The following is a 24,780-nucleotide window of genomic DNA, read 5'->3' as shown; positions in this document are numbered from 1 at the left end:
TATATTATATAGTTGTTTAGATTTGTTGTGTTAATGATGCTCATTTATTTTAGTTTTATAGATAAATGCAATTAATTGATTAGAGGATTTACCACTAATTAATTTTGGTTAATTATCGATGTTGTAGTTACTAAATTTAGACATAAATTCAGCAATGGGTTTAATTTGAGCCATAATGATGTTAACTTGTTGTAAGATAGGCTCAAGTTGCTGTTTGAATTGTTTTATATCTCCGATAGCCTCCCATAGTTGGTCTGTCGTTGGAGTGTTTGCTGTTGTTGTTGTTATATTTGTAGGTTGTTGTTGCTGTTGTTTTTGGCCAGAATTAGGCTGCTGCTGCTGTTGTTGTATTAAATTCCACTGAGTAGGTTGTTGAATCTCAGTAATATCGAGATCATCGTCGAATTGCTGGCAGTGGCAGAGAATTAACAGGCTGCTGCTGCTGCTTATTATTAATGATTGGTTTTAATTTTCGCTTTATTGTCTTAGGCCTCCATTTGTTGGTTGTTTTAGTCTGATATTGGTAAAGCTTTAATTTACGTTGCTGCTGCTGTTGTTTGACTTGCTGATAGTTGCCAATTTTTGTTGTAGACCGACTGATGACGATTGTGTAGGTTTAGCTGAGGGTCCAGTATTTGCTGCTGTTGTTGTTGCTGCTGCTGTCCTGATTTTGATTGAAACCGTTGAGGTTTTGGTGTTTTAGATAGTTGTTGTTGTAGTTGCTGTTGTTGTACGATTGTTGTTGGGTTATATGATTCTTAGCTAGGATTTTCTTTGAAGAAACTAGTCCTTAAGCATTGCTTTATAAACGAGACACCCCCTATAACTGGCTATGTGGCCATCTCCACAATTAGCACATTTGGGGTTATCAATACGTTTTTGGCAATCAGTAGTAGCATGTTTACCTGCACATTTCAGGCAAACAAAGTCTCTTCTGCAATAGTTTTTTGTATGGCCAAATTTTTGGCATCTGTGGCATTGAACAGGCTCCATTCTCACAGATTGCCTCTGTATGGAGACCTGTTGCCTGCCAATGCTTTTGATCAAGAGAAAATCATTATTTTTATCATCAGAGCAAGGCTCCAGTTCGATTTCAAACATATTTAATGGCAAACGAGTATGTTTATGTTGATTACATTTAAATAACGAACTACAAAACCCATTTTATTAACTTCTGCACGAACGTAATCGCAGGGGGTAGATGAGTGTAGTCCTTTTATTACAGCACGATAGCCACGATTGCAACTATCCTGGTGTGTGAAAGTTTGAACTTTATTATCATTGAGTTTATTAATTATTAGCTGGTATGATTTTGCATCAGAGCAATCAATTTTGACATCACCATTGTATAAGGTTTTTGTGCTAAAATTAGCATCGCTTAAAGCATTGTCCAGACCATTGAGAATGTCAAAAATATTATTAACGTTGCCCACATAAATTGCAGGAGGTTTCTTGACATTACTCCTATGATCTGATTTATGCTGTTGTAGTTGTTGTTGGTTTAATTGTTGTTTAGTTAGAGACTGTTGCTGCTGCTGTTGTTGTTGCTGCTGCTGTAGTTGTTGTTGTTGTTTTAATAAATATTTTTGATAATCCTGCAGGTCCTTTTGCTTCTGACGCTGCATTTGATCATTGTGTTGTTTAGCTCTTTTTTCTAATAGCTGTCCAAGAGTTGCTTGGCTCTCAAGCAATAACTCTTTTATGGAGAGAGTTTTTGCTTGTTTGGATTTGTATTGACTGACTAGCTGATTTTTCCATTGTTAAATCAGATGTATAGTCAGTCGAATTAGTAGGATTTTGTTGTTGTCGTTGCGTTGGTGACGTGTTTTTGTAAGGATCGCACTTGAGCGTTGTTTAGCAGTTGAGAGAAGTCAATTCGTGATTAATGAATCAGTTAGTTCTTGTTGTTGGGAGCTGTTGTTTGTTTCGTTGTTTAGGCAGTCAGTGGCTGTATTGAGCAAATCACAAACAACACTAGAGCTCATGTGTGTCACTCCTTAGACGTAGATGGGATGTCATCAGCATTGAGCTTTTGTTGTTGTGAGTAGTATGCTGTTTGTTTAGCTTGCAGTCGCAGCCTGGGTTCAAGAGCCACAGGATTGGCAAATTTCTTGCAACTGGTCATCAGAGCTTGACACTGGGTCAATTTTCTTTTGAGTCGAGTTGGTGTATCGATAGGGGCCAAAACATCCATTGGTCGGGTGTTTTGGCATCATCCCGCGTAGTTTTAGCTGGCTTAACCGGGTAAATTAGTTGTCTTCGACAAGTTTTATTTAAACGTGGGGTAGTTGTGATCATACAACCCCAATCACAGGAGTTATAGGGCTTGGGAGCACATTATTGGTAGGTGTTTTGCTGAGAGGGTATACTCGAGCAAATTCAGAATAAGTGTACAATCTGGGTCAAAGAAGGATTTATTGGCATGATCTTCTTGATCGCATAGATCTGTTGTAGATTTATTAGGAGATTTTACATTTTCGTTGTCAGCAAGTTTATTAATTGTTTGATTAGCATGTCTTTGCTATCGTCTAAGATTATATTTGTTGGCTTTGATCACTATCTTCATTATTTACCAGCTGGTTCTCTTTCAGATGATTTAATGGTGGGTTTTTGCAAATTTAAAGAAGGTCGATGTGTACCTGTGTGGCATATGTCTGTGTGTGTGTATCAGACGAATTATGGCTTCCAGTGGAACAGGGCGTATGTGTATGCACTTGTTGAGCACTTGTCATTGTGTTAGTGAGTAATTTATCACTCTCTTTCATAATAGAAGTTTGTATGTATGTGTGTGAAATATGTTTGCGAGGCAGAGAGGGGCTTTTGTACAAGTGTGTATGTCGAACTAATACACGTACAAGCAGAAGAGAATGGAAAAGTTTTCTCTCCTTCCAGCCTCATGCAAATGGCAGCACATGAAAAAATTTTTTATTTCATACTAAAAGATTTGACATATATAGACATTTACCAACATATATTAAAGCACATATTAAAAGTTTTTGATTAATTAAACGTTCACTTTGATTTTGAGTAGAATTTTGATGCTATTTCCAGAAGAAAATTATATAAGTTTGAGCGATCGAATTTTATTGTTAGGTTAGGTCAACACAGATTTGTTTAAAAAGTCTTTTATTTAATTAATTAGCTAGGAAATCGCCGATTTTCCATAGCCCACGCGTGAAGAGCATTAAAACACGATTTTTAGTAATTTTTTGGGCAATTAATTCCCACTTTAACTATAATTTTCAATAACTTTTAGCGGAGCTCTTTTTTTTTCTTGCGTTGAGGCGATGCTCAAACTAGCACCAATGGCCGACGGCCATTGGCTCCTTTATTGTTGTCATTCTAAGACCTTAGAATCTATAACAAAGGTAATTAAATACAGCAAGGATACATAGGTGCTGAAGGCATTAAAAACTAGGACAATGATTAGGGCTAGGCCAAGTTGGTCTAGAAATTTTATAATATCATGCAAATGGTCAAAGTCTATAATCTCAAACATAATTTAGGGCATCTTGATTCAAATAAACATAGTATGAATGCAATTACCCTACATGAGTTTACAGAAGAGACCATTATGTTAATTAGCATTGCCGATGTAAACAGACAATGAGAAAGACGTTGCTAGGAGGGACACAAGCCAGTTGTGTCAAACTCCGAGGAACGTCTCTCTCTCGGCAACAAATATTGAGCAGAAGAAATCAAAGTAGTATGTATTATAAGATTTTAGAAGCTTGCTGAAGGCTAGCGACCGTGCAAAAATATTATAATATAATATTATAATATATAATGTGATTTAGAGTTATTAATTATAAAATGAATTAATTTAAAAATATAAAAATAACATATAACATATTGTATTAATAAATTTTACATATAAAAATTAATGAAAGAGAGGGATAGATATATTAATAAGGATATATATGCATCGATTTTAATTTGCGCCTAGGTACGATCAATAAAGGCACAGGTCGGATATGCCATAGTCGTCTGAATTTTACAGGGTAGATCGTGTATTAGTGCGTACAGCAGCAGGCAGTGGCTGTACTGTCTTGGAAGTTAAGCACCAAAAAAGAGACGTCGAGAATCAAAAAATATCATCTTCTGTGAAATGGGTGAATGAGGAACTGAAAGAGAATTGTGTATTATTTTGTTTTTCGGTTGTGCAGCTGGTGGCTGTTCTTTTGTCAAGTGAAGTGATTTGTTTTAAACAAAATTACATATTTGTATTAAGATTTTCTTTGCTTTTACATGATCAATAGTATTTGCAATTATCTTAATAAATAGTAGAAGCAGTGTAAGCAATCGTATATTAAAGTTGGCAAATACGATAGTTATGTGGAGCCAAATTGTAGTTTTGAGCAGCAGACAGCAAATTTGACATTAAGACTAGTCCAGCCTGTGCGTTTAATTAGCTGTACAGGTCGGAATAGTCTTAAGATTGTATTTTGCCTTTATCATCATTTAGAACAGGGTTTAAAATATGCAGCAGCCAAGTCACCTTGGCTATTTGATTGCATGTTGTTGTGTGTGTGAGAATATGAGCATAACATGTTCTTATGTGTATTAGTGAAAACGAAAGTGTATGTGCGCGTATATAATAGTGTATTAATTGAAAATTATAACCATTGTGCTGGTTAATTTCAGATTATTGATTCGATATATAATTGTTTTATATTTTAGTAGTGAAGATTTTAACAAAAATATAACAAAAATATTATATAAATCATCTTGTGCATTAAGAATCGAAAGCTCATTATAGAGTATACGTAATTCTGTATTAATATGTGTTTATATGGAAGATAGTTGTGCACTGAGTAGAGTTCGTTGAACATAGCTGTGAGAACAGCTGTTTTTATTTAAAAGACGATTAAATAGCAAAGAGTTTTTGCTATAAAAATGGTATTGTGATTATCAAAGTCTGTAAATTCATGTAATTTATATATTATCGAAGAATTTATGTGTGGATTATAGAAATATGGTTGTATTAATATAGTTATTTAAATTTGTTGTGTTAATGATGCTCATTATTTTAGTTTTATAGAGAAAGAGATTATAGTAAATGCAATTTAATTGATTAGAGGATTTACCACTAATTAATTTGGGTTAATTATCGATGTTGTAGTTACTAAATTTAGACATAAATTCAGCAATGGGTTTAATTTGAGCCATAATGATGTTAACTTGTTGTAAGATGGCTCAAGTTGCTGTTTGAATTGTTTTATATCTCCGATAGCCTCCCATAGTTGGTCTGTCGTTGGAGTGTTTGCTGTTGTTGTTGTTATATTTGTAGGTTGTTGTTGCTGTTGTTTTTGGCCAGAATTAGGCTGCTGCTGCTGTTGTTGTATTAAATTCCACTGAGTAGGTTGTTGAATCTCAGTAATATCGAGATCATCGTCGAATTGCTGGCCAGTGGTCAGAGAATTAACAGGCTGCTGCTGCTGCTTATTATTAATGATTGGTTTTAATTTTCGCTTTATTGTCTTAGGCCTCCATTTGTTGGTTGTTTTAGTCTGATGTTGGTAAAGCTTTAATTTACGTTGCTGCTGCTGTTGCTTTGACTTGCTGATAGTTGCCAATTTTTGTTGTAGACCGACTGATGACGATTGGTGCAGGTTTAGCTGAGGGTCCAGAGTTTGCTGCTGTTGTTGTTGCTGCTGCTGTCCTGATTTTGATTGAAACCGTTGAGGTTTTGGTGTTTTAGATAGTTGTTGTTGTAGTTGCTGTTGTTGTACGACTTGTTGTTGGGCTATATGATTCTTAGCTAGGATTTTCTTTGAAGAAACTAGATCCTTAAGCATTGCTTTGTAAACGAGACACCCCCTATAGCTGGCTATGTGGCCATCTCCACAATTAGCACATTTGGGGTTATCAATACGTTTTTGGCAATCAGTAGTAGCATGTTTACCTGCACATTTCAGGCAAACAAAGTCTCTTCTGCAATAGTTTTTTGTATGGCCAAATTTTTGGCATCTGTGGCATTGAACAGGCTCCATTCTCACAGATTGCTTCTGTATGGAGACCTGTTGCCTGCCAATGCTTTTGATCAAGAGAAAATTATTATTTTTATCATCAGAGCAAGGCTCCAGTTCGATTTCAAACATATTTAATGGCAAACGAGTATGTTTATGCTTAATTACATTTAAATAACGAACTACAAAACCCATTTTATTAACCTCTGCACGAACGTAATCGCAGGGGGTAGATGAGTGTAGTCCTTTTATTACAGCACGGTAGCCACGATTGCAACTATCCTGGTGTGTGAAAGTTTGAACTTTATAATCATTGAGTTTATTAATTATTAGCTGGTATGATTTTGCATCAGAGCAATCAATTTTGACATCACCATTGTATAAGGTTTTTGTGCTAAAATTAGCATCGCTTAAAGCATTGGCCAGATCATTGAGAATGTCAAAAATATTATTAACGTTGCCCACATAAATTGCAGGAGGTTTCTTGACATTACTCCTATGATCTGATTTATGCTGTTGTAGTTGTTGTTGATTTAATTGTTGTTTAGTTAGAGACTGTTGCTGCTGCTGTTGTTGTTGCTGCTGCTGTAGTTGTTGTTGTTGTTTTAATAAATATTTTTGATAATCCTGCAGGTCCTTTTGCTTCTGACGCTGCATTTGATCATTGTGTTGTTTAGCTCTTTTCTCTAATAGCTGTCCAAGAGTTGCTTGGCTCTCAAGCAATAACTCTTTTATGGAGAGAGTTTTTGGTTGTTTTAGCTTCGTAGGTGGCTGGCTAGTCTGATTTTTCGCACAAGTTAAATCAGATGTGTAGCCAGTCAGATTGGTTGCGTTTTGTTGTTGTTTAGTTGGTGTGTGTTGTTGCTGTATAAGGCGCGGTTGAACGTTATTTAGGAGTAGAGAGAAATCAATTTCTTGGTCATTTGAGATAGTATGTTGTTGTTGTTGATTAGCTAACTGCTGTTGTTGATGTTTAGGCTGAGTAGTAGTTGTGTTTAGTAATTTGGGAGTTTCTTTCGCATCCATATGCGACGCTTCATTAAGCGTATTTGGGATGTAAACAGCATTAGGTTCTAATTTTTGAATAGTTTTTTTTGCTAGTTGCCTGGGTTCATTCTCCACAGGGTTAGCAAGTTTCTTCTTAGACTGATCAACAGAGTGTGTATCTGTGTCAATTTTTCTTTTGAGTCGAGTTGGTGAATCGATAGGGGCCAAAACATCCATGGGTTCAGGTGTTTTAGTGTCATCCCTCGTAGATTTAGCTGGCTTAACCGGGTAACTTAGTTGTCGTCGACAAGTATTGTTTGAACGTGGGGTCGTTGTGATCATGTTGACCCCAATCAAGGGGGATATAGGGCTTGGGAGCAAATTGTTTGTTGGTGTTTTGCTCTGAGAGTTAAGGCTTGAGCAGAATTCAGATATTAGCGTGCGATCAGGATCAAAATAGGAGTTTTTTCCTTGGTCATCAGAGTCGCTTAGTATGATTACTGATTGGTTTAGTAGTTTAGCTGGATTTGATTGAGATTTATTTTGGTAGCTATCATTTACCAGTTTTGTGGCATCATCTTTTAGTTTATCGTAGAGATTTGCATGAAGGTAGGCCGTTGTTTGATTTAGCATGTCCTTGCTGTCGTCTGTGTAGGTGTTTGCTGGCTTTGTACGTAATCTTTTCTTGTGTTGTCAGCCAATTTTCTTTCAGTATTTTTATGGGTGGGTTTTTGCAAGCTTAAGAGAGAATAATTTTGTACCTGTTTGGCATTTGTCTGTGTGTGTGTAACAGACGAATTATGGCTTCCAGTGGAACAGGGCGTATGTGTATGCACTTGTTGTGCACTTGTCATTGTGTTAGTGAGTAATTTATCACTCTCTTTCATAATAGAAGTTTGTATGTATGTGTGTGAAATATGTTTGCGAGGCAGAGAGGGGCTTTTGTACAAGTGTGTATGTCGAACTAATACACGTACAAGCAGAAGAGAATGGAAAAGTTTTCTCTCCTTCCAGCCTCATGCAAATGGCAGCACATGAAAAAATTTTTTATTTCATACTAAAAGATTTAACATATATAGACATTTACCAACATATATTAAAGGCACATATTAAAAGTTTTTGATTAATTAAACGTTCACTTTGATTTTGAGTAGAATTTTGATGCTATTTCCAGAAGAAAATTATATAAGTTTGAGCGATCGAATTTTATTGTTAGGTTAGGTCAACACAGATTTGTTTAAAAAGTCTTTTATTTAATTAATTAGCTAGGAAATCGCCGATTTTCCATAGCCCACGCGTGAAGAGCATTAAAACACGATTTTTAGTAATTTTTTGGGCAATTAATTCCCACTTTAACTATAATTTTCAATAATTTAGCGATTTTTTTTTTTTCTTGCGTTGAGGCGATGCTCAAACTAGCACCAATGGCCAACGGCCATTGGCTCCTTTATTGTTGTCATTCTAAGACCTTAGAATCTATAACAAAAGGTAATTAAATACAGCAAGGATACATAGGTGCTGAAGGCATTAAAAACTAGGACAATGATTAGGGCTAGGCCAAGTTGGTCTAGAAATTTTTTATACTGTCATGCAAATGGTCAAAATCTATAATCTCAAACATAATTTAGGGCATCTTGATTCAAATAAACATAGTATGAATGCAATTACCCTACAAGAGTTTATAGAAGAGACCATTATGTTAATTAACATTGCCGATGTAAACAGGCAATGAGAAAGACGTTGCTAGGAGGGACACAAGCCAGTTGTGTCAAACTCCGAGGAACGTCTCTCTCTCGGCAACAAATATTGAGCAGAAGAAATCAAAGTAGTATGTATTAGAAGATTTTAGAAGCTTGCTGAAGGCTAGCTACCGTGCAAAAATATTATAATATAATATTATAATATATAATGTGATTTAGAGTTATTAATTATAAAATGAATTAATTTAAAAATATAAAAATAACATATAACATATTGTATTAATAAATTTTACATATAAAAATTAATGAAAGAGAGGGATAGATATATTAATAAGGATATATATGCATCGATTTTAATTTGCGCCTAGGTACGATCAATAAAGGCACAGGTCGGATATGCCATAGTCGTCTGAATTTTACAGGGTAGATCGTGTATTAGTGCGTACAGCAGCAGGCAGTGGCTGTACTGTCTTGGAAGTTAAGCACCAAAAAAGAGACGTCGAGAATCAAAAAATATCATCTTCTGTGAAATGGGTGAATGAGGAACTGAAAGAGAATTGTGTATTATTTTGTTTTTCGGTTGTGCAGCTGGTGGCTGTTCTTTTGTCAAGTGAAGTGATTTGTTTTAAACAAAATTACATATTTGTATTAAGATTTTCTTTGCTTTTACATGATCAATAGTATTTGCAATTATCTTAATAAATAGTAGAAGCAGTGTAAGCAATCGTATATTAAAGTTGGCAAATACGATAGTTATGTGGAGCCAAATTGTAGTTTTGAGCAGCAGACAGCAAATTTGACATTAAGACTAGTCCAGCCTGTGCGTTTAATTAGCTGTACAGGTCGGAATAGTCTTAAGATTGTATTTTGCCTTTATCATCATTTAGAACAGGGTTTAAAATATGCAGCAGCCAAGTCACCTTGGCTATTTGATTGCATGTTGTTGTGTGTGTGAGAATATGAGCATAACATGTTCTTATGTGTATTAGTGAAAACGAAAGTGTATGTGCGCGTATATAATAGTGTATTAATTGAAAATTATAACCATTGTGCTGGTTAATTTCAGATTATTGATTCGATATATAATTGTTTTATATTTTAGTAGTGAAGATTTTAACAAAAATATAACAAAAATATTATATAAATCATCTTGTGCATTAAGAATCGAAAGCTCATTATAGAGTATACGTAATTCTGTATTAATATGTGTTTATATGGAAGATAGTTGTGCACTGAGTAGAGTTCGTTGAACATAGCTGTGAGAACAGCTGTTTTTATTTAAAAGACGATTAAATAGCAAAGAGTTTTTGCTATAAAAATGGTATTGTGATTATCAAAGTCTGTAAATTCATGTAATTTATATATTATCGAAGAATTTATGTGTGGATTATAGAAATATGGTTGTATTAATATAGTTATTTAAATTTGTTGTGTTAATGATGCTCATTATTTTAGTTTTATAGAGAAAGAGATTATAGTAAATGCAATTTAATTGATTAGAGGATTTACCACTAATTAATTTGGGTTAATTATCGATGTTGTAGTTACTAAATTTAGACATAAATTCAGCAATGGGTTTAATTTGAGCCATAATGATGTTAACTTGTTGTAAGATGGGCTCAAGTTGCTGTTTGAATTGTTTTATATCTCCGATAGCCTCCCATAGTTGGTCTGTCGTTGGAGTGTTTGCTGTTGTTGTTGTTATATTTGTAGGTTGTTGTTGCTGTTGTTTTTGGCCAGAATTAGGCTGCTGCTGCTGTTGTTGTATTAAATTCCACTGAGTAGGTTGTTGAATCTCAGTAATATCGAGATCATCGTCGAATTGCTGGCCAGTGGTCAGAGAATTAACAGGCTGCTGCTGCTGCTTATTATTAATGATTGGTTTTAATTTTCGCTTTATTGTCTTAGGCCTCCATTTGTTGGTTGTTTTAGTCTGATGTTGGTAAAGCTTTAATTTACGTTGCTGCTGCTGTTGCTTTGACTTGCTGATAGTTGCCAATTTTTGTTGTAGACCGACTGATGACGATTGGTGCAGGTTTAGCTGAGGGTCCAGAGTTTGCTGCTGTTGTTGTTGCTGCTGCTGTCCTGATTTTGATTGAAACCGTTGAGGTTTTGGTGTTTTAGATAGTTGTTGTTGTAGTTGCTGTTGTTGTACGACTTGTTGTTGGGCTATATGATTCTTAGCTAGGATTTTCTTTGAAGAAACTAGATCCTTAAGCATTGCTTTGTAAACGAGACACCCCCTATAGCTGGCTATGTGGCCATCTCCACAATTAGCACATTTGGGGTTATCAATACGTTTTTGGCAATCAGTAGTAGCATGTTTACCTGCACATTTCAGGCAAACAAAGTCTCTTCTGCAATAGTTTTTTGTATGGCCAAATTTTTGGCATCTGTGGCATTGAACAGGCTCCATTCTCACAGATTGCTTCTGTATGGAGACCTGTTGCCTGCCAATGCTTTTGATCAAGAGAAAATTATTATTTTTATCATCAGAGCAAGGCTCCAGTTCGATTTCAAACATATTTAATGGCAAACGAGTATGTTTATGCTTAATTACATTTAAATAACGAACTACAAAACCCATTTTATTAACCTCTGCACGAACGTAATCGCAGGGGGTAGATGAGTGTAGTCCTTTTATTACAGCACGGTAGCCACGATTGCAACTATCCTGGTGTGTGAAAGTTTGAACTTTATAATCATTGAGTTTATTAATTATTAGCTGGTATGATTTTGCATCAGAGCAATCAATTTTGACATCACCATTGTATAAGGTTTTTGTGCTAAAATTAGCATCGCTTAAAGCATTGGCCAGATCATTGAGAATGTCAAAAATATTATTAACGTTGCCCACATAAATTGCAGGAGGTTTCTTGACATTACTCCTATGATCTGATTTATGCTGTTGTAGTTGTTGTTGATTTAATTGTTGTTTAGTTAGAGACTGTTGCTGCTGCTGTTGTTGTTGCTGCTGCTGTAGTTGTTGTTGTTGTTTTAATAAATATTTTTGATAATCCTGCAGGTCCTTTTGCTTCTGACGCTGCATTTGATCATTGTGTTGTTTAGCTCTTTTCTCTAATAGCTGTCCAAGAGTTGCTTGGCTCTCAAGCAATAACTCTTTTATGGAGAGAGTTTTTGGTTGTTTTAGCTTCGTAGGTGGCTGGCTAGTCTGATTTTTCGCACAAGTTAAATCAGATGTGTAGCCAGTCAGATTGGTTGCGTTTTGTTGTTGTTTAGTTGGTGTGTGTTGTTGCTGTATAAGGCGCGGTTGAACGTTATTTAGGAGTAGAGAGAAATCAATTTCTTGGTCATTTGAGATAGTATGTTGTTGTTGTTGATTAGCTAACTGCTGTTGTTGATGTTTAGGCTGAGTAGTAGTTGTGTTTAGTAATTTGGGAGTTTCTTTCGCATCCATATGCGACGCTTCATTAAGCGTATTTGGGATGTAAACAGCATTAGGTTCTAATTTTTGAATAGTTTTTTTTGCTAGTTGCCTGGGTTCATTCTCCACAGGGTTAGCAAGTTTCTTCTTAGACTGATCAACAGAGTGTGTATCTGTGTCAATTTTTCTTTTGAGTCGAGTTGGTGAATCGATAGGGGCCAAAACATCCATGGGTTCAGGTGTTTTAGTGTCATCCCTCGTAGATTTAGCTGGCTTAACCGGGTAACTTAGTTGTCGTCGACAAGTATTGTTTGAACGTGGGGTCGTTGTGATCATGTTGACCCCAATCAAGGGGGATATAGGGCTTGGGAGCAAATTGTTTGTTGGTGTTTTGCTCTGAGAGTTAAGGCTTGAGCAGAATTCAGATATTAGCGTGCGATCAGGATCAAAATAGGAGTTTTTTCCTTGGTCATCAGAGTCGCTTAGTATGATTACTGATTGGTTTAGTAGTTTAGCTGGATTTGATTGAGATTTATTTTGGTAGCTATCATTTACCAGTTTTGTGGCATCATCTTTTAGTTTATCGTAGAGATTTGCATGAAGGTAGGCCGTTGTTTGATTTAGCATGTCCTTGCTGTCGTCTGTGCTAGGTGTTTGCTGGCTTTGTACGTAATCTTTTCTTGTGTTGTCAGCCAATTTTCTTTCAGTATTTTTATGGGTGGGTTTTTGCAAGCTTAAGAGAGAATAATTTTGTACCTGTTTGGCATTTGTCTGTGTGTGTGTAACAGACGAATTATGGCTTCCAGTGGAACAGGGCGTATGTGTATGCACTTGTTGTGCACTTGTCATTGTGTTAGTGAGTAATTTATCACTCTCTTTCATAATAGAAGTTTGTATGTATGTGTGTGAAATATGTTTGCGAGGCAGAGAGGGGCTTTTGTACAAGTGTGTATGTCGAACTAATACACGTACAAGCAGAAGAGAATGGAAAAGTTTTCTCTCCTTCCAGCCTCATGCAAATGGCAGCACATGAAAAAATTTTTTATTTCATACTAAAAGATTTAACATATATAGACATTTACCAACATATATTAAAGGCACATATTAAAAGTTTTTGATTAATTAACGTTCACTTTGATTTTGAGTAGAATTTTGATGCTATTTCCAGAAGAAAATTATATAAGTTTGAGCGATCGAATTTTATTGTTAGGTTAGGTCAACACAGATTTGTTTAAAAAGTCTTTTATTTAATTAATTAGCTAGGAAATCGCCGATTTTCCATAGCCCACGCGTGAAGAGCATTAAAACACGATTTTTAGTAATTTTTTGGGCAATTAATTCCCACTTTAACTATAATTTTCAATAACTTTAGCGGAGTTTTTTTTTTTTTTCTTGCGTTGAGGCGATGCTCAAACTAGCACCAATGGCCACGGCCATTGGCTCCTTTATTGTTGTCATTCTAAGACCTTAGAATCTATAACAAAAGGTAATTAAATACAGCAAGGATACATAGGTGCTGAAGGCATTAAAAACTAGGACAATGATTAGGGCTAGGCCAAGTTGGTCTAGAAATTTTATAATATCATGCAAATGGTCAAAGTCTATAATCTCAAACATAATTTAGGGCATCTTGATTCAAATAAACATAGTATGAATGCAATTACCCTACATGAGTTTACAGAAGAGACCATTATGTTAATTAGCATTGCCGATGTAAACAGACAATGAGAAGGACGTTGCTAGGAGGGACACAAGCCAGTTGTGTCAAACTCCGAGGAACGTCTCTCTCTCGGCAACAAATATTGAGCAGAAGAAATCAAAGTAGTATGTATTAGAAGATTTTAGAAGCTTGCTGAAGGCTAGCTACCGTGCAAAAATATTATAATATAATATTATAATATATAATGTGATTTAGAGTTATTAATTATAAAATGAATTAATTTAAAAATATAAAAATAACATATAACATATTGTATTAATAAATTTTACATATAAAAATTAATGAAAGAGAGGGATAGATATATTAATAAGGATATATATGCATCGATTTTAATTTGCGCCTAGGTACGATCAATAAAGGCACAGGTCGGATATGCCATAGTCGTCTGAATTTTACAGGGTAGATCGTGTATTAGTGCGTACAGCAGCAGGCAGTGGCTGTACTGTCTTGGAAGTTAAGCACCAAAAAAGAGACGTCGAGAATCAAAAAATATCATCTTCTGTGAAATGGGTGAATGAGGAACTGAAAGAGAATTGTGTATTATTTTGTTTTTCGGTTGTGCAGCTGGTGGCTGTTCTTTTGTCAAGTGAAGTGATTTGTTTTAAACAAAATTACATATTTGTATTAAGATTTTCTTTGCTTTTACATGATCAATAGTATTTGCAATTATCTTAATAAATAGTAGAAGCAGTGTAAGCAATCGTATATTAAAGTTGGCAAATACGATAGTTATGTGGAGCCAAATTGTAGTTTTGAGCAGCAGACAGCAAATTTGACATTAAGACTAGTCCAGCCTGTGCGTTTAATTAGCTGTACAGGTCGGAATAGTCTTAAGATTGTATTTTGCCTTTATCATCATTTAGAACAGGGTTTAAAATATGCAGCAGCCAAGTCACCTTGGCTATTTGATTGCATGTTGTTGTGTGTGTGAGAATATGAGCATAACATGTTCTTATGTGTATTAGTGAAAACGAAAGTGTATGTGCGCGTATATAATAGTGTATTAATTGAAAATTATAACCATTGTGCTGGTTAATTTCAGATTATTGATTCGATATATAATTGTTTTATATTTTAGTAGTGAAGATTTTAACAAAAATATAACAAAAATATTATATAAATCATCTTGTGCATTAAGAATCGAAAGCTCATTATAGAGTATACGTAATTCTGTATTAATATGTGTTTATATGGAAGATAGTTGTGCACTGAGTAGAGTTCGTTGAACATAGCTGTGAGAACAGCTGTTTTTATTTAAAAGACGATTAAATAGCAAAGAGTTTTTGCTATAAAAATGGTATTGTGATTATCAAAGTCTGTAAATTCATGTAATTTATATATTATCGAAGAATTTATGTGTGGATTATAGAAATATGGTTGTATTAATATAGTTATTTAAATTTGTTGTGTTAATGATGCTCATTATTTTAGTTTTATAGAGAAAGAGATTATAGTAAATGCAATTTAATTGATTAGAGGATTTACCACTAATTAATTTGGGTTAATTATCGATGTTGTAGTTACTAAATTTAGACATAAATTCAGCAATGGGTTTAATTTGAGCCATAATGATGTTAACTTGTTGTAAGATGGGCTCAAGTTGCTGTTTGAATTGTTTTATATCTCCGATAGCCTCCCATAGTTGGTCTGTCGTTGGAGTGTTTGCTGTTGTTGTTGTTATATTTGTAGGTTGTTGTTGCTGTTGTTTTTGGCCAGAATTAGGCTGCTGCTGCTGTTGTTGTATTAAATTCCACTGAGTAGGTTGTTGAATCTCAGTAATATCGAGATCATCGTCGAATTGCTGGCCAGTGGTCAGAGAATTAACAGGCTGCTGCTGCTGCTTATTATTAATGATTGGTTTTAATTTTCGCTTTATTGTCTTAGGCCTCCATTTGTTGGTTGTTTTAGTCTGATGTTGGTAAAGCTTTAATTTACGTTGCTGCTGCTGTTGCTTTGACTTGCTGATAGTTGCCAATTTTTGTTGTAGACCGACTGATGACGATTGGTGCAGGTTTAGCTGAGGGTCCAGAGTTTGCTGCTGTTGTTGTTGCTGCTGCTGTCCTGATTTTGATTGAAACCGTTGAGGTTTTGGTGTTTTAGATAGTTGTTGTTGTAGTTGCTGTTGTTGTACGACTTGTTGTTGGGCTATATGATTCTTAGCTAGGATTTTCTTTGAAGAAACTAGATCCTTAAGCATTGCTTTGTAAACGAGACACCCCCTATAGCTGGCTATGTGGCCATCTCCACAATTAGCACATTTGGGGTTATCAATACGTTTTTGGCAATCAGTAGTAGCATGTTTACCTGCACATTTCAGGCAAACAAAGTCTCTTCTGCAATAGTTTTTTGTATGGCCAAATTTTTGGCATCTGTGGCATTGAACAGGCTCCATTCTCACAGATTGCTTCTGTATGGAGACCTGTTGCCTGCCAATGCTTTTGATCAAGAGAAAATTATTATTTTTATCATCAGAGCAAGGCTCCAGTTCGATTTCAAACATATTTAATGGCAAACGAGTATGTTTATGCTTAATTACATTTAAATAACGAACTACAAAACCCATTTTATTAACCTCTGCACGAACGTAATCGCAGGGGGTAGATGAGTGTAGTCCTTTTATTACAGCACGGTAGCCACGATTGCAACTATCCTGGTGTGTGAAAGTTTGAACTTTATAATCATTGAGTTTATTAATTATTAGCTGGTATGATTTTGCATCAGAGCAATCAATTTTGACATCACCATTGTATAAGGTTTTTGTGCTAAAATTAGCATCGCTTAAAGCATTGGCCAGATCATTGAGAATGTCAAAAATATTATTAACGTTGCCCACATAAATTGCAGGAGGTTTCTTGACATTACTCCTATGATCTGATTTATGCTGTTGTAGTTGTTGTTGATTTAATTGTTGTTTAGTTAGAGACTGTTGCTGCTGCTGTTGTTGTTGCTGCTGCTGTAGTTGTTGTTGTTGTTTTAATAAATATTTTTGATAATCCTGCAGGTCCTTTTGCTTCTGACGCTGCATTTGATCATTGTGTTGTTTAGCTCTTTTCTCTAATAGCTGTCCAAGAGTTGCTTGGCTCTCAAGCAATAACTCTTTTATGGAGAGAGTTTTTGGTTGTTTTAGCTTCGTAGGTGGCTGGCTAGTCTGATTTTTCGCACAAGTTAAATCAGATGTGTAGCCAGTCAGATTGGTTGCGTTTTGTTGTTGTTTAGTTGGTGTGTGTTGTTGCTGTATAAGGCGCGGTTGAACGTTATTTAGGAGTAGAGAGAAATCAATTTCTTGGTCATTTGAGATAGTATGTTGTTGTTGTTGATTAGCTAACTGCTGTTGTTGATGTTTAGGCTGAGTAGTAGTTGTGTTTAGTAATTTGGGAGTTTCTTTCGCATCCATATGCGACGCTTCATTAAGCGTATTTGGGATGTAAACAGCATTAGGTTCTAATTTTTGAATAGTTTTTTTTGCTAGTTGCCTGGGTTCATTCTCCACAGGGTTAGCAAGTTTCTTCTTAGACTGATCAACAGAGTGTGTATCTGTGTCAATTTTTCTTTTGAGTCGAGTTGGTGAATCGATAGGGGCCAAAACATCCATGGGTTCAGGTGTTTTAGTGTCATCCCTCGTAGATTTAGCTGGCTTAACCGGGTAACTTAGTTGTCGTCGACAAGTATTGTTTGAACGTGGGGTCGTTGTGATCATGTTGACCCCAATCAAGGGGGATATAGGGCTTGGGAGCAAATTGTTTGTTGGTGTTTTGCTCTGAGAGTTAAGGCTTGAGCAGAATTCAGATATTAGCGTGCGATCAGGATCAAAATAGGAGTTTTTTCCTTGGTCATCAGAGTCGCTTAGTATGATTACTGATTGGTTTAGTAGTTTAGCTGGATTTGATTGAGATTTATTTTGGTAGCTATCATTTACCAGTTTTGTGGCATCATCTTTTAGTTTATCGTAGAGATTTGCATGAAGGTAGGCCGTTGTTTGATTTAGCATGTCCTTGCTGTCGTCTGTGTAGGTGTTTGCTGGCTTTGTACGTAATCTTTTCTTGTGTTGTCAGCCAATTTTCTTTCAGTATTTTTATGGGTGGGTTTTTGCAAGCTTAAGAGAGAATAATTTTGTACCTGTTTGGCATTTGTCTGTGTGTGTGTAACAGACGAATTATGGCTTCCAGTGGAACAGGGCGTATGTGTATGCACTTGTTGTGCACTTGTCATTGTGTTAGTGAGTAATTTATCACTCTCTTTCATAATAGAAGTTTGTATGTATGTGTGTGAAATATGTTTGCGAGGCAGAGAGGGGCTTTTGTACAAGTGTGTATGTCGAACTAATACACGTACAAGCAGAAGAGAATGGAAAAGTTTTCTCTCCTTCCAGCCTCATGCAAATGGCAGCACATGAAAAAATTTTTTATTTCATACTAAAAGATTTAACATATATAGACATTTACCAACATATATTAAAGGCACATATTAAAAGTTTTTGATTAATTAAACGTTCACTTTGATTTTGAGTAGAATTTTGATGCTATTTCCAGAAGAAAATTATATAAGTTTGAGCGATCGAATTTTATTGTTAGGTTAGGTCAACACAGTTTGTTTAAAAAGTCTTTTATTTAATTAATTAGCTAGGAAATCGCCGATTTTCCATAGCCCACGCGTGAAGAGCATTAAAACACGATTTTTAGTAATTTTTTGGGCAATTAATTCCCACTTTAACTATAATTTTCAATAACTTTAGCGGAGCTTTTTCCTTGTGTTGAGGCGATGCTCAAACTAGCACCAATGGCCGACGGCCATTGGCTCCTTTATTGTTGTCATTCTAAGACCTTAGAATCTATAACAAAGGGTAATTAAATACAGCAAGGATACATAGGTGCTGAAGGCATTAAAAACTAGGACAATGATTAGGGCTAGGCCAAGTTGGTCTAGAAATTTTATAATATCATACAAATGGTCAAAGTCTATAATCTCAAACATAATTTAGGGCATCTTGATTCAAATAAACATAGTATGAATGCAATTACCCTACATGAGTTTACAGAAGAGACCATTATGTTAATTAGCATTGCCGATGTAAACAGACAATGAGAAGGACGTTGCTAGGAGGGACACAAGCCAGTTGTGTCAAACTCCGAGGAACGTCTCTCTCTCGGCAACAAATATTGAGCAGAAGAAATCAAAGTAGTATGTATTATAAGATTTTAGAAGCTTGCTGAAGGCTAGCGACCGTGCAAAAATATTATAATATAATATTATAATATATAATGTGATTTAGAGTTGTTAATTATAAAATGAATTAATTTAAAAATATAAAAATAACATATAACAGATTGTATTAATAAATTTTACATATAAAAATTAATGAAAGAGAGGGATAGATATATTAATAAGGATATATATGCATCGATTTTAATTTGCGCATAGGTACGATCAATAAAGGCACAGGTCGGATATGCCATAGTCGTCTGAATTTTACAGGGTATCTCGTGTATTAGTGCGTACAGCAGCAGGCAGTGGCTGTACTGTCTTGGAAGTTAAGCACCAAAAAAGAGACGTCGAGAATCAAAAAATATCATCTTCTGTCAAATGGGTGAATGAGGAACTGAAAGAGAATTGTGTATTATTTTGTTTTTCGGTTGTGCAGCTGGTGGCTGTTCTTTTGTCAAGTGAAGTGATTTGTTTTAAGTAAAATTATATATTTGTATTAAGATTTTCTTTGCTTTTACATGATCAATAGTATTTGCAATTATCTTAATAAAAAGTAGAAGCAGTGTAAGCAGTCGTATATTAAAGATGGCAAATACGATAGTTATGTGGAGGCAAATTGTAGTTTTGAGCAGCAGACAGCAAATTTGGCATTAAGACTATTCCAGCCTGTGCGTTTAATTAGCTGTACAGGTCGGAATAGTCTTAAGATTGTATTTTGCCTTTATCATCATTTAGAACAGGGTTTAAAATATGCAGCAGCCAAGTCACCTTGGCTATTTGATTGCATGTTGTTGTGTATGTGAGAATATGAGCATAACATGTTCTTATGTGTATTAGTGAAAACGAAAGTGTATGTGCGCGTATATAATAGTGTATTAGTTGAAAATTATAACCATTGTGCTGGTTAATTTCAGATAATTGATTCAATATATAATTGTTTTATATTTTAGTAGTGAAGATTTTAACAAAAATATAGCAAAAATATTATATAAATCATCTTGTGCATTAAAAATCGAAAGCTCATTATAGAGTATACGTAATTCTGGATTAATATGTGTTTATATGGAAGATAGTTGTGCACTAAGTGGAGTTCGTTGAACATAGCTGTGAGAACAGCTGTTTTTATTTAAAGCACGATTAAATAGCAAAGAGTTTTTGCTATAAAAATGGTATTGTGATTATCAAAGTCTGTAAATTCATGTAATTTATATATTATCGAAGAATTAATGTGTGGATTATAGAAATATGGTTATATTTATATAGTTGTTTAGATTTGTTGTGTTAATGATGCTCATTTATTTTAGTTTTATAGATAAATGCAATTAAATTGATTAGAGGATTTACCACTAATTAATTTTGGTTAATTATCGATGTTGTAGTTACTAAATTTAGACATAAATTCAGCAATGGGTTTAATTTGAGCCATAATGATGTTAACTTGTTGTAAGATAGGCTCAAGTTGCTGTTTGAATTGTTTTATATCTCCGATAGCCTCCCATAGTTGGTCTGTCGTTGGAGTGTTTGCTGTTGTTGTTGTTATATTTGTAGGTTGTTGTTGCTGTTGTTTTTGGCCAGAATTAGGCTGCTGCTGCTGTTGTTGTATTAAATTCCACTGAGTAGGTTGTTGAATCTCAGTAATATCGAGATCATCGTCGAATTGCTGGCAAGTGGCCAGAGAATTAACAGGCTGCTGCTGCTGCTTATTATTAATGATTGGTTTTAATTTTCGCTTTATTGTCTTAGGCCTCCATTTGTTGGTTGTTTTAGTCTGATATTGGTAAAGCTTTAATTTACGTTGCTGCTGCTGTTGTTTTGACTTGCTGATAGTTGCCAATTTTTGTTGTAGACCGACTGATGACGATTGTTGTAGGTTTAGCTGAGGGTCCAGTATTTGCTGCTGTTGTTGTTGCTGCTGCTGTCCTGATTTTGATTGAAACCGTTGAGGTTTTGGTGTTTTAGATAGTTGTTGTTGTAGTTGCTGTTGTTGTACGATTTGTTGTTGGGTTATATGATTCTTAGCTAGGATTTTCTTTGAAGAAACTAGGTCCTTAAGCATTGCTTTATAAACGAGACACCCCCTATAACTGGCTATGTGGCCATCTCCACAATTAGCACATTTGGGGTTATCAATACGTTTTTGGCAATCAGTAGTAGCATGTTTACCTGCACATTTCAGGCAAACAAAGTCTCTTCTGCAATAGTTTTTTGTATGGCCAAATTTTTGGCATCTGTGGCATTGAACAGGCTCCATTCTCACAGATTGCCTCTGTATGGAGACCTGTTGCCTGCCAATGCTTTTGATCAAGAGAAAATCATTATTTTTATCATCAGAGCAAGGCTCCAGTTCGATTTCAAACATATTTAATGGCAAACGAGTATGTTTATGTTTGATTACATTTAAATAACGAACTACAAAACCCATTTTATTAACTTCTGCACGAACGTAATCGCAGGGGGTAGATGAGTGTAGTCCTTTTATTACAGCACGATAGCCACGATTGCAACTATCCTGGTGTGTGAAAGTTTGAACTTTATTATCATTGAGTTTATTAATTATTAGCTGGTATGATTTTGCATCAGAGCAATCAATTTTGACATCACCATTGTATAAGGTTTTTGTGCTAAAATTAGCATCGCTTAAAGCATTGTCCAGACCATTGAGAATGTCAAAAATATTATTAACGTTGCCCACATAAATTGCAGGAGGTTTCTTGACATTACTCCTATGATCTGATTTATGCTGTTGTAGTTGTTGTTGGTTTAATTGTTGTTTAGTTAGAGACTGTTGCTGCTGCTGTTGTTGTTGCTGCTGCTGTAGTTGTTGTTGTTGTTTTAATAAATATTTTTGATAATCCTGCAGGTCCTTTTGCTTCTGACGCTGCATTTGATCATTGTGTTGTTTAGCTCTTTTTTCTAATAGCTGTCCAAGAGTTGCTTGGCTCTCAAGCAATAACTCTTTTATGGAGAGAGTTTTTGCTTGTTTGGAATTTGTATTTGACTGACTAGCCTGATTTCTCTCATTTGTTAAATCAGATGTATAGTCAGTCGAATTAGTAGGATTTTGTTGTTGTCGTTGCGTTGGTGACAGCTGTTTTTGTAAGGATCGCACTTGAGCGTTGTTTAGCAGTTGAGAGAAGTCCAATTCGTGATTAATCGAATCAGTTAGTTCTTGTTGTTGGGGAGCTGTTGTTTGTTTTCGTTGTTTAGGCAGTCCAGTGGCTGTATTGAGCAAATCACAAACAACACTAGAGCTCATGTGTGTCACTCCCTTAGACGTAGATGGGATGTCATCAGCATTGAGCTTTTGTTGTTGTGAGGTAGTATGCTGTTTGTTTAGCTTGCCAGTCGGCAGCCTGGGTTCAAGAGCCACAGGATTGGCAAATTTCTTGCAACATTGGTCATCAGAGCTTGACACTGGGTCAATTTTCCTTTTGAGTCGAGTTGGTGTATCGATAGGGGCCAAAACATCCATTGGCTCGGGTGTTTTGGCATCATCCCGCGTAGTTTTAGCTGGCTTAACCGGGTAAATTAGTTGTCTTCGACAAGTTTTATTTAAACGTGGGGTAGTTGTGATCATACAAGCCCCAATCACAGGAGTTATAGGGCTTGGGAGCACATTATTGGTAGGTGTTTTGCTGAGAGGGGTCATACTCGAGCAAAATTCAGAAATAAGTGTACAATCTGGGTCAAAGAAGGATTTATTGGCATGATCTTCTTGATCGCATAGATCTGTTGTAGATTTATTAGGAGATTTTACATTTTCGTTGTCAGCAAGTTTATTAATTGTTTGATTAAGCATGTCTTTGCTATCGTCTAAGATTATAATTTGTTGGCTTTGATCACTATCTTCAATTAATTTACCAGCTGGTTCTCTTTCAGATGATTTAATGGTGGGTTTTTGCAAATTTAAAGAAGGTCGCATGTGTACCTGTGTGGCATATGTCTGTGTGTGTGTATCAGACGAATTATGGCTTCCAGTGGAACAGGGCGTATGTGTATGCACTTGTTGAGCACTTGTCATTGTGTTAGTGAGTAATTTATCACTCTCTTTCATAATAGAAGTTTGTATGTATGTGTGTGAAATATGTTTGCGAGGCAGAGAGGGGCTTTTGTACAAGTGTGTATGTCGAACTAATACACGTACAAGCAGAAGAGAATGGAAAAGTTTTCTCTCCTTCCAGCCTCATGCAAATGGCAGCACATGAAAAAATTTTTTATTTCATACTAAAAGATTTGACATATATAGACATTTACCAACATATATTAAAAGCACATATTAAAAGTTTTTGATTAATTAAACGTTCACTTTGATTTTGAGTAGAATTTTGATGCTATTTCCAGAAGAAAATTATATAAGTTTGAGCGATCGAATTTTATTGTTAGGTTAGGTCAACACAGATTTGTTTAAAAAGTCTTTTATTTAATTAATTAGCTAGGAAATCGCCGATTTTCCATAGCCCACGCGTGAAGAGCATTAAAACACGATTTTTAGTAATTTTTTGGGCAATTAATTCCCACTTTAACTATAATTTTCAATAACTTTTAGCGGAGCTCTTTTTTTTTTTTTTTTTTTTTTTTTTTTTTTTCTTGCGTTGAGGCGATGCTCAAACTAGCACCAATGGCCAACGGCCATTGGCTCCTTTATTGTTGTCATTCTAAGACCTTAGAATCTATAACAAAAGGTAATTAAGTACAGCAAGGATACATAGGTGCTGAAGGCATTAAAAACTAGGACAATGATTAGGGCTAGGCCAAGTTGGTCTAGAAATTTTTTATACTGTCATGCAAATGGTCAAAATCTATAATCTCAAACATAATTTAGGGCATCTTGATTCAAATAAACATAGTATGAATGCAATTACCCTACAAGAGTTTATAGAAGAGACCATTATGTTAATTAACATTGCCGATGTAAACAGGCAATGAGAAAGACGTTGCTAGGAGGGACACAAGCCAGTTGCGTCAAACTCCGAGGAACGTCTCTCTCTCGGCAACAAATATTGAGCAGAAGAAATCAAAGTAGTATGTATTAGAAGATTTTAGAAGCTTGCTGAAGGCTAGCTACCGTGCAAAAATATTATAATATAATATTATAATATATAATGTGATTTAGAGTTATTAATTATAAAATGAATTAATTTAAAAATATAAAAATAACATATAACATATTGTATTAATAAATTTTACATATAAAAATTAATGAAAGAGAGGGATAGATATATTAATAAGGATATATATGCATCGATTTTAATTTGCGCCTAGGTACGATCAATAAAGGCACAGGTCGGATATGCCATAGTCGTCTGAATTTTACAGGGTAGATCGTGTATTAGTGCGTACAGCAGCAGGCAGTGGCTGTACTGTCTTGGAAGTTAAGCACCAAAAAAGAGACGTCGAGAATCAAAAAATATCATCTTCTGTGAAATGGGTGAATGAGGAACTGAAAGAGAATTGTGTATTATTTTGTTTTTCGGTTGTGCAGCTGGTGGCTGTTCTTTTGTCAAGTGTAGTGATTTGTTTTAAACAAAATTACATATTTGTATTAAGATTTTCTTTGCTTTTACATGATCAATAGTATTTGCAATTATCTTAATAAATAGTAGAAGCAGTGTAAGCAATCGTATATTAAAGTTGGCAAATACGATAGTTATGTGGAGCCAAATTGTAGTTTTGAGCAGCAGACAGCAAATTTGACATTAAGACTAGTCCAGCCTGTGCGTTTAATTAGCTGTACAGGTCGGAATAGTCTTAAGATTGTATTTTGCCTTTATCATCATTTAGAACAGGGTTTAAAATATGCAGCAGCCAAGTCACCTT

At 35.2% G+C, this 24,780-nt stretch overlaps 1 protein-coding gene across 1 annotated transcript; it reads right to left on the bottom strand.

The window, feature by feature from the left end:
* Positions 1 to 616: 616 nt before the first annotated feature.
* LOC124460919 (putative uncharacterized protein DDB_G0271606) lies at positions 617 to 15,958 on the bottom strand. Its single transcript, XM_047012515.1, has 4 exons — positions 15,697 to 15,958; positions 10,616 to 10,741; positions 5,356 to 5,662; positions 617 to 722 (listed from the first exon to the last, which is right to left on the bottom strand). The coding sequence occupies exons 1-4, from the start codon at positions 15,956 to 15,958 to the stop codon at positions 617 to 619; spliced, it is 801 nt and encodes a 266-aa protein (XP_046868471.1).
* Positions 15,959 to 24,780: the final 8,822 nt, after the last annotated feature.

The sequence above is a fragment of the Drosophila willistoni genome, unplaced genomic scaffold, assembly GCF_018902025.1.
Source record: "Drosophila willistoni isolate 14030-0811.24 unplaced genomic scaffold, UCI_dwil_1.1 Seg162, whole genome shotgun sequence".
Taxonomy (NCBI): Eukaryota; Metazoa; Arthropoda; class Insecta; order Diptera; family Drosophilidae; genus Drosophila; species Drosophila willistoni.
The sequence above is the reverse complement of the archived record's forward strand: the minus strand, read 5'-3'. Positions and strand labels throughout refer to the sequence as shown.